Source organism: Phyllobates terribilis, unplaced genomic scaffold (assembly GCF_046119375.1).
Source record: "Phyllobates terribilis strain yellow unplaced genomic scaffold, ASM4611937v1 Scaffold_11__3_contigs__length_659146591, whole genome shotgun sequence".
NCBI classification, from domain to species: domain Eukaryota; kingdom Metazoa; phylum Chordata; class Amphibia; order Anura; family Dendrobatidae; genus Phyllobates; species Phyllobates terribilis.
Genome location: NW_027362771.1, coordinates 108538120 through 108553680, shown reverse-complemented (window position 1 = coordinate 108553680; position 15561 = coordinate 108538120). Strand labels below are relative to the sequence as shown.

Below are 15561 nucleotides of genomic sequence, written 5' to 3'. Positions count from 1 at the left end.
TGTCTCCAGGTTTTAGCCACCTAATCTGAGAACACTGAATGTAGGGGGAGAGACCCTGATTCCAGCGATGTGTCACTTACTGGGCTGCTTGCTGTAGTTTTGATAAAATCACTTTTTTCAGCAGGAGATTATCGTTAAAGGACTAGTAAACCTACTGGCAGGTAGTTAAGCATATTCATAAACTGTGTATATCCCCGCCCCATCACTAATTGGCAGGTCTCTGTTTACACTGTGCATGGGCAGAAAGTGCCAATCAGTGGTGGGGGCGATGTTATACAGGGCTCTGCATTCAGAGAACTGCTACATCTACCGCAGAGAAAACAGTGATTTTATCAATACTGCGGCAACCAATAAAGTAAATGATACATCTATGGCATCAGGGTCACTGCCCCTACATCATCCAACTCTCAGATGGGGTAGCTAAATCTGGTGACAGATTGACTTTAATTAAATGTTGTGCTGCGATTTGATGTTCTGTATTTGAAAAGTGGAGCTCTTATAACTGTATTTATTAAACATTTAGCACATATTTTAGATATTCTTAAAAATATAAAGGGGTGAACATTTAAGCTTTTTTTAGATGGTGATTGATGTGGAGAAACATAGAAGTGCAGTACGGAAGAGGAATAAAAGCAGGATATTGTGTTGTAGAAGAAAACCACATTATTTGTTTCACAACAAACTAACAGAAATTTAGGTTTTCCTATCTGAATTATCTTAAAGGGGTTGTTGGGACTTTTATATTGATGGCCTACCCTTAAGATAGGTCATTAATATCTGATCAGTGGTGGAGTGACACCCAGCATCCCCATTCAGCTGTTCAGGGTACCAATGATGGCGGGATGCGCTGAGTTGCGGAGCAGCATAGCTCAGCTTTGTCAATTGTATAGTGGCCGTGTACTGCTCATCCGCCACTATGCAGGTAACAGAGCTGTGCTATGCAGCCCCACAGCCACAACAGCTGATTGGCAGGATATGTTGAATGTCAGACCACCACTGATAAGATATTGATGACTATTGATGACAGGCCATTAATATAAAATTTCTGGACAACCCCTTTAAAGAGAACCTGTCATCTGATCCATGCTGCTTGAACCACAGGTAGCATTAATCAGTCTGGCTGCATAGTGGTATTGCTTGTGGTTCCTATATCTTATTGCTTTAGCAGTAAGGTAACGCAAGGTAACCTGACATCAGATTCATGTTGCCTGAACCATGGGAAGCATAAAGTAGACACTGTGATTGCAGTCAAGTATGTGGTGTATCAGAGAGAGCTTACGTTTAACAGCTGCCTGGGGACTATGTGTCTTTACTGACTGCTTTGATGCTGGCCCCCAGAAGCTTCTGCCTGCCCCAGAATACTAGCTTAACAGGTCTCTCCCTATGTGTGTGTGCTTAGGGAGAGCTCTGTCAGTCAAAGGAATTAGGGCAAGGAGAAGCCACTGGGCATCTGCATAGGTCTAGTCATCCGAGGCACATAGTCCCCGGACGGCTTTCCAAAGTATGTAAAACATACCTGGCTGCAGTTGCTCTAATTCATGCTGTCTGCGGTTCGTGTAACGTGAATCACATGACAGATTCCCTGTAAATAAATTATTAGACATTTGTAAGGCAATTTATAGTACGTTTAAGGCTCCACCATCCTTTCTATCAACTGATCTTAGCCATTTCGCACTATAAGTACTCTCTCAGTGATGTTGATAGCTGAGAACCAAGTGGTCGTGGTCCAAGATCACAAACTTCTGCAGTGTAATCTTTTCATAAATTTAGAACTCAACTCATATTGATTGGATTTACCCTTAAAGGGTAAGATGAGAGGGTCTGAGATGAGAGGTTCGTTCAAAGGAAGTGAATGCATAGCGGCCACTGATTGACTGCAGGGTTAACGTGGCATAACAATGTCAGGTGAGTCTTGGGAGACCCAGTGCCGATATCGGTGGATTGGCGCAGGAACGGGAGGTGAGTATAAGCTATTTTTCTTTTTCTTTAGAGAATGTAGTATTTAAGAAGGAGTTGTCTGTGTAGTGGACAAGCCTTTTAAAGGATGTTTAATAAAGGATGTGACTTTATGTGGTAGAAAATAGTTCTCTGTAATCTGACAGTGTGAAATATTACTCCCAAGCACTTTATTGAGGGTTTTAATTATTAATGGGGTTGTCTCATCATCTTTAATGGGTAAATTTGAAAAATGCTTGTAAAAACAAGCAACTTTCCAATTTGCTTCTTAAAACTCCATTCTGTTCTCAAGTATAGAAGAATTCTTAAGTATACTGTGTACTGCGAGTTGCCTAGCTTACCGGCCACCACCAGACTCCAAGGTAAGGAGTGCAGTCGTTACAGCGCTTTGCTTTAGAACGTGTAATCAATGCTCTGAAGCTGACCGGATTGTGGGTCCGGTTACCATCATAGCCCTGTGCTCTTCCATTGCTGTTGTGTGGGGGTTAAGCTGCCCCTGCATACAGCATCAGAGAGCTCAGCCATGCTGCTGGTCTGAACTGTCAATTATTCCGCTCATCTCCTCTTGCAAGCATTAAGCTCAGGAGTGGTGCGCTTTTATTATACAACTAAAGACTACTCCTTAGTGTTCAAAATCACTGCTATAGCATTACATCTGCACAAGGTCTCTTAAGTGGCATAGTAACATTGCTAAAAATAAAGTTTCTGCTGCTCAGTATATGAAAATGAAGCAGGACTAGTTCCGTAGGGCATCTCTTCCTCCATACCAGTCCTGCCTCAGGTCCTCTAATGACATCCCCCTGGGTGTGATTGATGTCCTCCGTACAATGCCCGTTTTAGTAAGACTGCTGGAAAATTGTGCATGCATGTGACATTCCAGTGGTCCCACCATGATGGGGATTGTATGGAGGATGTCAATCAAACTCTGGGGGATGTGATTAGAAGATCCGAGGCAGGACTAGTATATGCTAAGAGAAGCCTAGCCAAACTAGCCCTGGCTCATTGGCACATGCCGATCAGAAGATTATAACTTTCATAAAAGATAGCAACGTTACTATGCCACTTAAAAGTTCTAATAAGAATACAGGATTTGGCATGTATAACACCGTAGCCGTAGTTTAGGACACTTAGGGGACTTGACAGATTCCCTTTAATCCTACCACTAAGGTCATGTAGCTCCATGCACAAATTATTAATAAAATTGCAAGATATGCTGTATTAAAAACATACTAAAAAGTAATAATGTACACAATATATAAAAAACCCTCCCGTATTATTTGCGTGGAACACTACAATAACATACGGACATTTCCAGGCTAATTCCTGTGTCTGTAGATCATTTCAATGTATTTATTGCAGCTCGCATAATATGCTTTCACTACATAGATAGGACAATGAACAAACTATGTGACTACATATCTATGTGACTACAGACTTCTGAATCCTTACAGTGCGCACACTGCACACTGTCGGGATTCTCCAGTATTGCTGCCGAGATCAGGCGGCCACATGTCGGAATGTGGCCATAAGTATGTAACACGCATACTTGCGGTCATGTGACTGGCAGCAATGCTAGAGAATTCTGACAGTGTGCGGACGCACAGCAAGGATTCAGAAGTCTGCAGTTACAGAAAGTGACTGCAGACTTTTAGCAGAAGACTGGACAACTCTTTAAATCCAAGAACATGGTAAGGCTTTCTGTACTCTCAAAAACATTAACATAGACATATAGTTAATTCCTTCTTGTGATATTGTTTGTGGCTGGTAAAGAGACTTTGCACTGCGATTGCAGTTATCATAGGACACCTACAGTGGGTCCGGAAAGTATTCAGACTCCTTTAAATTTTTCACTCTGTTTCGTTGCAGCCATTTGGTAAATTCTAAAATGTTCATTTTTTTTCTCATTAAAGTACACTCTGCACCCCATCTTGACTGAAAAAAACACAGAAATGTAGAAAGTTTTGCAAATTTATTAAAAAAGAAAATCTGAAATATCACATGGTCATAAGTATTCAGACCCTTTGCTCAGACACTCATATTTAAGTCACATGCTGTCCATTTCCTTGTGATCCTCCTTGAGATGGTTCTACTCCTTCATTGGAGTCCAGCTGTGTTTAATTAAACTGATAGGACTTGATTTGGAAAGGTCTTGACAGGTGTGTGCCTGTCTGAATACTTATGACCATGTGACATTTCAATTTCTTTTTTAATAAATTTGCAAAAATTTCTGGATTTCTGTTTTTTTTTTCAGTCAAGATGGGGGGCAGAGTGTACATTAATGAGAAAAAAAAATGAACTTTTTAGAATTTACCAAATGGCTGCAATGAAACAAAAAGTGAAACATTTTAAGGGGTCGGAATACTTTCCGTATCCACTGTATGATGTCTAGTGTTGAGCGAGTATGTTCTATTAACCCTTTCGCCGAGTATGCTCGGGCCGAGCACCGAGTATTTATAGCTGCTCGGTGATATGGTTGAATTGCTCCCGTGTGCATGATTTGCAACTGTTTGACAGCTTTATTACATGTGAGGAATGTGTAAGAAATAGACATTCCTCACATGTAGTAAAACTGTCAAACAGTCGCAAATCATGCACACGGGAGCGATTCAAACATATCACTGAGCAGCTATAAATACTCGGAGCTCGGCCCGAGCATACTCGGAACTGAACATACTTTCTCAACACTAATGATGTCACATCACAGCTGAACCAAAGCGCTGCGGTCATGTCTATTAAATGGCCACATGCTCTAAGAATATGGAAACACGTACCAGCTGAGATCTCACACACGATTTGAAGTGAATATCTGAGTTTTGCCTGCAAAATCATGCAGACTTTAAACACCGCAGTGGCTTCTACATGTGCCTGTGCCATCATTGTGTTATATAGTAAGGTCTATAGGAAAGTGTATTTTAGGGTGTCTGTAGACGGACTTATGAAAAATCGTTCGAGTTTCATCCAGAAAACTCGGATGATTTTATTTCAAATTTTCATCAGATTTTTATCCATCTGCCATCCATGTGTCCATTTTTTACGTCTGTGTGACATCTTAGTGACGTCCATGTGCTATCTGTGTCCGATCTGTTTTCATACCACTACATTAAAACATGCACATGATCACAAACACCTTCCTGGGTTTATAATGGAAATCTACCTGTAAAGATCTGATGCCACTCCGATGGTCCGCCTGGGATCAGATTTTTTTTGTCTCGCACGTATAGACTTGAATGTGTGAGTCTCATCCGAGGCTCGGATGGAAGTTGTGTGCATGCTGTGATTTCCTTCCTCAAGGACAGTCAGGCCAGGAGAGGAATCATTCATCTGAAGTTCTGAACAGCACTATTGAATAACATGGGTCAGTGTGATGTCCGATTAAAAATCAGATAGCACATGTCCGATTTATATGCTCTTCTACATGAGCCCTTATGGGGATCTTCTCTTTGCTGGATGACAAATGGCAAGTAGCTGTGCTAGTCTGTGATCAGCAACAAGAAGCCAATTTTGGGGGCTCACTTATCCCAGAAGGGCAGCAGAACATACAGTATGTTGGAAACCCTCTGTAACGGGTCTGGGAGGCGGAACCTCTGGGCTACTATACAAGGGAGCGGTCCTTGTAAGGGAGCGGGTGGCGACCAGGCAGGCAGTCACAGCAGGTGACCGGGACAGTCTCTGGGTGTACGGGCAGGAGGTCACGGCAAGTGATCAGGGCAGTCTCTGGAAGAACGGGCTGGAGGTCACGGCAAGTGACCGGGGCAGTCTCTGGAAGAACGGGCTGGAGGTCACGGCAAGTGACCGGGGCAGTCTCTAGGTAAAGGGTAGGTACGACCTGTGATGGCTGAACCTCCAGGTAGGCTAGCAAGGCAGATGGAGGATGTGTGCTCCCAGGTGAGCAAGCGAGAGTCTCTGGAATAGCAGGTGGTCACAGCACGTGACGGCGGAGCCTCCAGGTAGGCAAGCAGGCAGGTAGCGGAGAAGCGCTCCCAGGTGAGCGGGCAAGAGTCTCTGGAATAGCTGGTGGTCCCAGCACGTGACAGCGGAGCCTCCGGGCAGGCAAGCAGGCAGGTAGCGGAGAAGCGCTCCCAGGTGAGCGGGCAAGCTGGTCCATAGACAGACTGACCGGAGTTGTAAGGCAGACCGTCGGACCTCAGGCAAGCAGGCAGGTAGCTGATGTGCGCTCCCAGGTGAGCGGGCAAGTTGGTCCTTAGACAGACTGACCGGAGTTGTAAGGCAGACCGTCGGACCTCAGGCAGGCAGGCAGGTAACAGGAAATCAGGCAGGATTAGGACAGCAAGCTGGCAGGAATCTGGCAGGTAACTGGCAACGGGACCTGAGGGCTGAAGCAGAGTAGAACGGTGCAACAACATTGCTCGGGCACCTCCATTTTGGAGGAGGTGCCTTATATATGGTAAAGTCCTCCGGCCATTGGCCGGGGACTCCTTAGGACGGCGCGCGCGGCCCCTTTAAGAGGGAGGGAGGGCGCGCGCGCGCGCCCTAAGCACAGTGGCCGGGAAGGAGCGCGCGCTGCCAGCAGAGCGGGAGAGGGACGCCGGGCACGGAGCAGAGCGGTGAGGGGAACAGCGTCCCTGCCTAGCAGAGGGCAGGGACGCCGGCACTACAGTACCCCCCCCTTTAGGCCCCCCCTTTTTTAGGCCAGATAGAAATTTAGCTAGGATGAGAGGGGCATGGATGTTCTCCCGGGGCTCCCACGTTCTCTCCTCAGGACCAAACCCCTTCCAATCTACCAGAAAAAAGGTCTTTCCTCTTACCCTTTTGGTGGCAAGAATGTTCTCTACCTCAAACTCGTCCTCAGCAGAAACCGGAGCAGGAGGCGTACCTGTAGACTTGGAAAAAGAGTTAAGCACCACGGGTTTGAGGAGAGATACATGGAAGGAGTTAGGGATCCGTAAGTTGGCCGGGAGTTTCAATTTATAGGCCACCGGGTTGATCTGACTGATGACCTCCAGAGGACCGATGAACCGAGGCCCTAACTTGTAAGAAGGTATCTTGAGTCGAACATATTTAGATGAGAGCCAGACTTTATCTCCTGGACGAAATTGTGGAGGATGCAGGCGTTTTTTGTCAGCGTGTCTTTTCATACGCTCGGATGACAGAAGGAGTGCGGACCGGGTACTCTCCCATATGGAGGAAAATTTGCTAACGAGAGATTCCGCAGCCGGGTTGTCCACAGAGGTGGAGACAGGAAAAGGAATCCGAGGATGCTGACCAAAGACTACAAAAAACGGGGATTTGGAGGAGGATTCGCTCTCGTGATTATTATAAGAGAACTCGGCCCATGGTAGGAGATCCACCCAGTCAGAATGGTGGGCATTAACGAAGTGCCGGAGGTAACTGGTCAGGTTCTGATTGATCCGCTCCACTTGACCATTGGACTGTGGGTGGTAAGCGGAAGAGAAGCCAAGGGTGACGTCTAGTAGTTTACAAGTGGCTCTCCAGAAACGTGAGGTGAACTGTACCCCACGATCCGACACGATGTGGAGGGGCAGGCCATGAAGACGGAAGATGTGGCGGATAAAGTCTTTAGCCAGCTCGGGTGCAGACGGAAGGCCTGGCAGGGGAATAAAGTGAGCCATCTTGGAAAAGCGGTCAGCGACCACCCAAATGACCGTACAACCGGCAGAGACGGGGAGATCAGTTATAAAGTCCATTGCTATATGCTGCCAGGGGGCAGCAGGTACAGGAAGCGGAAGGAGGCGTCCGGCTGGCAGATGTCTCGGGACTTTGTTGCGGGCGCAGGACACACAGGCAGAAACAAAGTCTATTATGTCCTTGTGCAGGGTAGGCCACCAATAGTGCCGGGCAATAAGCTGGAGGGTCTTTTTCTGACCGGCGTGGCCAGCTAGTTTAGACGAATGGCCCCAGTGTAGGATCTTCTCCCGATCAGGTACTGAAACAAACGTCTTACCGGGAGGGAGACGATTTAGACTCACGGGAGCCACCTGCATTACTCTGGCGGGATCGATGATATGTTTAGGTTCTTCCTCGAGATCGGACACCAGAAAGGATCGGGACAAGGCGTCTGCTTTGACGTTTTTGTCAGCCGGGCGAAAATGAAGAACAAAATCAAAGCGAGCAAAAAACAAGGACCACCGGGCTTGGCGCGGGTTAAGTCTCTGGGCATGCTGGAGGTAAGCCAAGTTCTTGTGGTCAGTGTAAATTATTACCGGATGAAGAGCCCCCTCGAGTAGGTAACGCCACTCCTCCAACGCCAGCTTGATGGCCAATAACTCTCGGTCTCCTATGGAATAGTTGCGCTCAGAAGAGGAGAAGAGTTTGGAGAAGAAGCCACAAGTTACCATTCTCCCGGAAGATGATTTTTGAGTAAGTACCGCTCCGGCTCCAGAGGAGGAGGCGTCAACTTCCAGGAAGAACTGCTTGTTGCCGTCCGGGCGATGCAGCACCGGGGCGGAAGAGAAGGCCTGTTTTAGGGAAAGAAAGGCCTCCTCTGCTTCGGGCGGCCACTCTTTGGGATTAGTACCCTTACGGGTGAGCGCGGAAATTGGGGCAGTCCGGGAAGAGAAGTGCGGGATGAAGAGGCGGTAATAGTTGGCGAAGCCCAGGAACCGTTGAATAGTCTTCAACCCCTCTGGTCGGGGCCATTTCTCGATTGCAGACAGTTTCTCAGGATCCATTTGTAGGCCGGTCTGAGAGATAATGTAGCCCAGAAACGGAAGCGAGGTCTGCTCAAAGAGGCACTTCTCATATTTAGCGTAGAGATGGTTCTGCCTGAGCCTGAGCAGGACCTGACGAACATCCCTCCGGTGAGTCTGGAGATCCGGAGAGAAGACCAAGATGTCGTCCAGGTACACCACTACGCAGGAGTAGAGAAGGTCCCGGAAGATGTCATTGACCAACTCTTGAAAGACGGCAGGAGCGTTACAGAGGCCAAAGGGCATTACCAGATATTCATAGTGGCCGTCCCGGGTGTTGAATGCCGTCTTCCATTCATCCCCCTGACGGATACGAACCAGGTTGTACGCCCCACGGAGGTCCAGTTTGGTGAAGATTCTAGCCCCCCTCAGACGATCAAATAATTCCGGAATGAGCGGAAGGGGGTACTTATTCTTCACCGTGATCTGGTTAAGGCCTCTATAGTCTATACAGGGACGGAGAGAGCCGTCCTTCTTTTTGACGAAAAAGAAGCCTGCTCCCGCCGGGGAGGTAGATTTCCGGATGAATCCCCTGGCCAGATTCTCCTCAATATATTCGGACATCGACCGGGTCTCAGCAGCGGATAATGGATAAATACGCCCACGGGGAGGAGAAGTACCAGGTAACAGGTCGATAGGGCAGTCGTATGGTCTATGAGGGGGTAGTGTCTCTGCCTCCTTTTTATTAAAGACATCAGCATAAGACCAATAAGGAATCGGAAGTCCAGGTAGATTAGCTGGGGTAGGAGAAGGACGGACGGGATGAACGGGAACCAGACAGGTCTTATGGCAGCCCTGTCCCCAGCGAAGGACTTCTCCGGTCTGCCAGTCAAGAACGGGTGCATGTTTCTGGAGCCAAGGTAGGCCTAGCAAGAGGGCGTGAGAGAGTCCAGGCAGAACATGGAAGGAGATACTTTCAGAATGCAGCATTCCCACCTGCAGAGTAATGGATTCGGTGATGAGTTGGATGGGGCGTGGTAAGAGCCCCCCATCCATGGCAGCAACCGACAAGGGTACAGCCAGAGGTTTGGTGGGGATGCGGTATTTCTCTACCAGGGACTGTGAAATAAGATTCCCGGCTGCTCCAGAGTCCAGTTGGGCTCGTTCGAAATAACGGTTCTCCCCGTAGACGATTGAAACTGACAACAGCAGGGATGGAGAGGATTTATTCTTGTCTAGGTGGACCTCTCTGAGCGAACCTAGACACAGGCGTTTCCCGACCTCTCCGGGCAGGCACGGATCCGGTGCTCCTTACTGCCACAGTAGAAGCAGGTCCCCTCGGCACGGCGTAAGTCCTGACGGGTCTTGACCATCTTGGTCTGGTCGACCTGCATAGGCTCAGGAGGGTGTACCTGGTTAGAGACAGAAGGAGTGACGGGTTTCTGAAAAGTAGGAGCTAGACGTGGTAACCTCCTCTCACGGGTGACCTCTCTGGCACGCTCCTGGAACCGTAGGTCAATCCGGGTGGCAAGAGTTATTAAGTCATCGAGAGTGGTAGGAATGTCCCGACCGGCAAGTTCATCTTTAATACGGCCGGACAGACCCTCCCAGAAGACGGAAACCAGAGCGTCGTTATCCCAGGCCAGCTCCGAGGCAAGGGTACGGAACCGTATGGCATATTGGCCCACGGTGAGACTTTCCTGACGGAGGCGTAGCAACGATGATGCGGATGAGGTCTTCCGTCCGGGTTCGTCGAAGACTTTCCGGAAAGCCGTGAGAAAAGCAGGCAAGTTGGACACCAGGGGGTCTCCTCTCTCCCATAGAGGATTTAGCCAGGCCAGGGCCTCCCCGGTGAGATGGGACATGATGAATGCAATTTTGGCTCGGTCAGAGTTAAACTGGTGGGACAATAGTTCAAAGTGCAGGGTGCACTGATTTATGAAGCCCCGAGCCTGGGCTGAGTCGCCTCCGAAGCGAGGAGGTGCAGAAAGCCGAGGTCCGGGGTAGGATATCATGGTGTTAGTGGACAGCGGAACTGCCGGATTGCGAGACATGGCACTGGCGGAGGTTGTTGGTGGAGCAGTCAGAGTGTCCAGGCGAGTATTGACATTCCGCAGGTGACCCAGGATGGACTCCTGTTGGGACCTTTGACGAGACAGTTCATGACACAGGTCCGAGAGCGAGGGAGCTTGGGTGCCACCGGGTTCCATGGCCCGAGCAAACTGTAACGGGTCTGGGAGGCGGAACCTCTGGGCTACTATACAAGGGAGCAGTCCTTGTAAGGGAGCGGGTGGCGACCAGGCAGGCAGTCACAGCAGGTGACCGGGACAGTCTCTGGGTGTACGGGCAGGAGATCACGGCAAGTGATCAGGGCAGTCTCTGGAAGAACGGGCTGGAGGTCACGGCAAGTGACCGGGGCAGTCTCTGGAAGAACGGGCTGGAGGTCACGGCAAGTGACCGGGGCAGTCTCTAGGTAAAGGGTAGGTACGACCTGTGATGGCTGAACCTCCAGGTAGGCTAGAAAGGCAGATGGAGGATGTGTGCTCCCAGGTGAGCAAGCGAGAGTCTCTGGAATAGCAGGTGGTCACAGCACGTGACGGCGGAGCCTCCAGGTAGGCAAGCAGGCAGGTAGCGGAGAAGCGCTCCCAGGTGAGCGGGCAAGAGTCTCTGGAATAGCTGGTGGTCCCAGCACGTGACAGCGGAGCCTCCGGGCAGGCAAGCAGGCAGGTAGCGGAGAAGCGCTCCCAGGTGAGCGGGCAAGAGTCTGGAATAGCTGGTGGTCACAGCACGTGACAGCGGAGCCTCCGGGCAGGCAAGCAGGCAGGTAGCGGAGAAGCGCTCCCAGGTGAACGGGCAAGCTGGTCCATAGACAGACTGACCGGAGTTGTAAGGCAGACCGTCGGACCTCAGGCAAGCAGGCAGGTAGCTGATGTGCGCTCCCAGGTGAGCGGGCAAGTTGGTCCTTAGACAGACTGACCGGAGTTGTAAGGCAGACCGTCGGACCTCAGGCAGGCAGGCAGGTAACAGGAAATCAGGCAGGATTAGGACAGCAAGCTGGCAGGAATCTGGCAGGTAACTGGCAGGTAACTGGCAACGGGACCTGAGGGCTGAAGCAGAGTAGAACGGTGCAACAACATTGCTCGGGCACCTCCATTTTGGAGGAGGTGCCTTATATATGGTAAAGTCCTCCGGCCATTGGCCGGGGACTCCTTAGGACGGCGCGCGCGGCCCCTTTAAGAGGGAGGGAGGGCGCGCGCGCGCGCGCCCTAAGCACAGTGGCCGGGAAGGAGCGCGCGCTGCCAGCAGAGCGGGAGAGGGACGCCGGGCACGGAGCAGAGCGGTGAGGGGAACAGCGTCCCTGCCTAGCAGAGGGCAGGGACGCCGGCACTACACCCTCATTAATCAATCTGTGGATCCTAATGCATGCAATACTTCAGCTCGGAAACAGAGACTTTGTAAAGGCCTAGTTTCTTCTGGTCTCATAAATGTGATACGCGCACGTGCTTCTTGCAGGCTTCTTTAAATTTCGGAGTTGAAGTGACATCTACATCCAGTTATTATTACGACTCATCTTTGGATTTCCTGTCTCTAAGCGAAATAAATAAATATCTGTATGGATGGACTATGATAGCATGTGTTACCCCAGAATGATTATTTTTCATGCCTTGTCCTATCCAGACTGTAGTAGAATCGTTGGTTGTTGGCTCCTGGGATTCTGATTTTTAATGCTTAGCTTTCACCAGCAGATTGATTTATCCTGCTGGAGTAATATTATTTATACCACCGAGTCTTTACTAATCAGATGGGAACACTTTACCAGCAGCAGCTAAAAGGTTTTTATTTTTTAATACATCCACAGGGCTGAGGTTGTTCAGAACATTTGTACTTTGCGTTAATTAAAAACCCCCGTGGAACAAGGGAAAGCTTTTAGATTGTAGCGTTCTCATTGTTTTCTCTTCTGACTTGCCCTTGCCAAACGAATTTATAGATTCAGCGGGGGTTCATAACAGGGCTGCATTTATTTTATTCATAGTCAAATAATTGTGTGCTAATAAGAAATATTCAACTGATTTTATACAGGAAACGTGACAAAAAGCTTGCAGATCTTAGAGAACAGAAGCAACGCTATTTACCTGGCATGTGGAATGTCAACAGCGTCATGCTTGGGGGGCTTGGATCAGAACCACCTTTACAGGGTAATCTTTTCTATTCATTACCATAATCTACCTATGAATTACCACAGTCAATTTCCATTGCTTTTTACAGGGACTGCCTAGTTTAGAAAAAACATTTTCAAATACTCTATTGGGGAATTCTGAGTTAATAAAATGTGCCATTCCTTCTCCTGTTTAGCCAGTGTGGAGAACACCTACAAGGCAGCCTTGGGTTCTCCAAGTGAAGAACCCAAGTTAGATGAAAACAGATTAGTATTTAGATATACAGGTGCTTCTCACAAAATTAGAATATCATCAAAAAGTTAATTTATTTCAGTTCTTCAATTCAAAAAGTGAAACTCATATATTATATAGAGTCATTACAAACAGAGTCATCTATTTCAAGTGTTTATTCCTGTTAATGTTGATGATTATGGCTTACAGCCAATGAAAACACAACAGTCATTATCTCAGTAAATTAGAATAATTAACAAAAAACACCTGCAAAGGCTTCCGAAGCGTTTAAAAAGTTCCCTAGGTCTGTTTCAGTAGACTCCACAATCATGAGGATGTCCAGAAGGCAGTCATTGACACACTCCACAAGGAGGGTAAGCCACAAAAGGTCATTGCGAAAGAAGCTGGCCGTTCACAGAGTGCTGTATCCAAGCATACTAATGGAAAGTTAGTGGAAGGAAAAAGTGTGGTAGAAAGAGGTGCACAAGCAACCGTGATAACCGCAGCCTTGAAAGGATTAAGAAAAGGCCATTCAAAAATTTGGAGGAGATTCACAAGGAGTGGACTGCTGCTGGAGTCATTGCTTCAAGAGCCACCACACACAGACATATCCAGGACATGGACTACTAGTGTCGCATTCCTTGTGTCAAGCCACTCATGACCAATAGACAATGCCAGAAGCATCTTACCTGGGCCAAGGAGCAAAAGACCTGGACTTGCTCAGTGGTCCAAGGTGTTTTCAGATGAAAGTAAATTTTGCATTTCATTTGGAAATCAAGGTCCCAGAGTCTGGAGGAAGAGTGGAGAGGCACACAATCCAAGCTGCTTGACGTCTAGTGTGAAGTTTCCACAATCAGTGATGGTTTGGGGAGCCATGTCATCTGCTGGTGGAGGTCCACTGTGTTTTATCAAGACCAAAGTCAGCGCAGCCGTCTACCAGGAAATTTTAGAGCACTTCATGCTTCCCTCTGCCGACAAGCTTTTTGGAGATGGAAATTTCATTCTCCAGCAGGACTTGGCACCTGTCCACACTGCCAAACATACCAATACCTGGTTTAAAAACAACAGTATCACTGTGCTTGATTGGCCAGCAAACTCGCCTGACCTTAACCCCAGAGAGAATCTATGAGGTATTGTCAAGAGGAAGATGAGCGACACCAGACCCAACAATGCAGATGAGCTGAAGGCTGCTATCAAAGCAACCTGGGCTTCCATAACACCTCAGCAGTGCCACAGGCTGATCGCTTCCATGCCATGCAGCATTGATGCAGTAATTGATGCAAAAGGAGCCCGACCAAGTATTGAGTGCATTTACTGAACATACATTTCAGTAGGCCAACATTTCGGATTTTAAAAACATTTTTCAAGCTGTTGTTATAAAGTATTCTAATTTACTGAGATAATGACTTTGTGTTTTCATTGGCTGTAAGCCATAATCATCAACATTAACAGAAATAAACACTTGAAATAGATCACTCTGTTTGTAATAACTCTATATAATATGAGTTTCACTTTTTGTATTGAAGAACTGAAATAAATTAACTTTTTGATGATATTCTAATTTTGTGAGAAGCATCTGTATGTGATACACTTGGAACAAGTTTCTTGTTATAAAGCAATAATTAATATAGACAACTGTTATATGTGATTCTTTACATATTGCCTCAATGCATTATATCAAGTCAGCTCCTGGTTTTTAAACCAGCCCTATACTAGTGGCCCTACCAGCACATGTGGGGTCTCATTTCTCATGAGGATTGCACAATAGTAAAAAGAATTTTCAGCATGCTAAGTTCACATAGCCATATAAAAATCATCTGATTTTCATCCAGAAAAAACGCACAATTTTTCATCTGTATTGTCATCCGTATTTATACATCGGCAGTAAATACAATTTACAAGGGCAAATACAGTTTGATATGTTAAGAATTGCAATGTGTTTATAAAAAGTGGACACAAGTCAGATGATCCATATGAGATCCAATTTTTGGCGCACCCATAGACTTGCATAGGTAAGTCTTACCCAAAATATGGAAGGGACTAGTGCACAGTGCGATTTATTTCACACGGACATTTGGTCCATGTAAAAGAAAAAACAGCCATCTGAACAGCCCAATTGAATAATATTGGTCTGAGTGCTGTCTGTATGATGTTAGTTTTTTCCACAAATAGCACTTGGACCGAAAAATACGGTCGTGTGAATGTAGCCTAATATTGAGCTTCTAACATCAATAATCATACCCAACATTAAAATGGGCCCAGCATTCAATGAACTGAACTCCTAGGTTACAATTTCTCTCTTGATTTCTGCCCAAGCTTAAACTTTAAAATTGCAAATTATACCCTATCTACATGGAATAGAGGAAAATTTCCTGTTTGCTAGAGGTCCACCCGATGGGGCCCTCATTGATCCCGAGAACAGGGCTCTCTAATCATTCTCTATGGGACTACCAGAGATAGCTTTTTCTGACAGTCCCGTAGAGAATGGAACAGAGATGTGCATACCCAACCTCCACTTCATTCAGACAGAGTTCTTCAGAGCTCTGTTCTTGGGATTCCTAGTGGTTGGATCTCGTTCTATCAGGATAAGGAGATATCTTCCAAAATTG

General features: G+C 47.3%; 1 protein-coding gene across 2 annotated transcripts in view; it reads left to right on the top strand.

The window, feature by feature from the left end:
- CCDC87 (coiled-coil domain containing 87) overlaps positions 1 to 15561 on the top strand; it is a 90219-nt gene that overhangs the window by 60815 nt on the left and 13843 nt on the right. For both annotated transcript variants that reach the window (XM_073651446.1, XM_073651447.1), the window contains exon 16: positions 12645 to 12760. In XM_073651446.1, coding sequence (XP_073507547.1) covers positions 12645 to 12760 — 116 coding nt within the window. The remainder of the gene's footprint in view (positions 1 to 12644; positions 12761 to 15561) is intronic.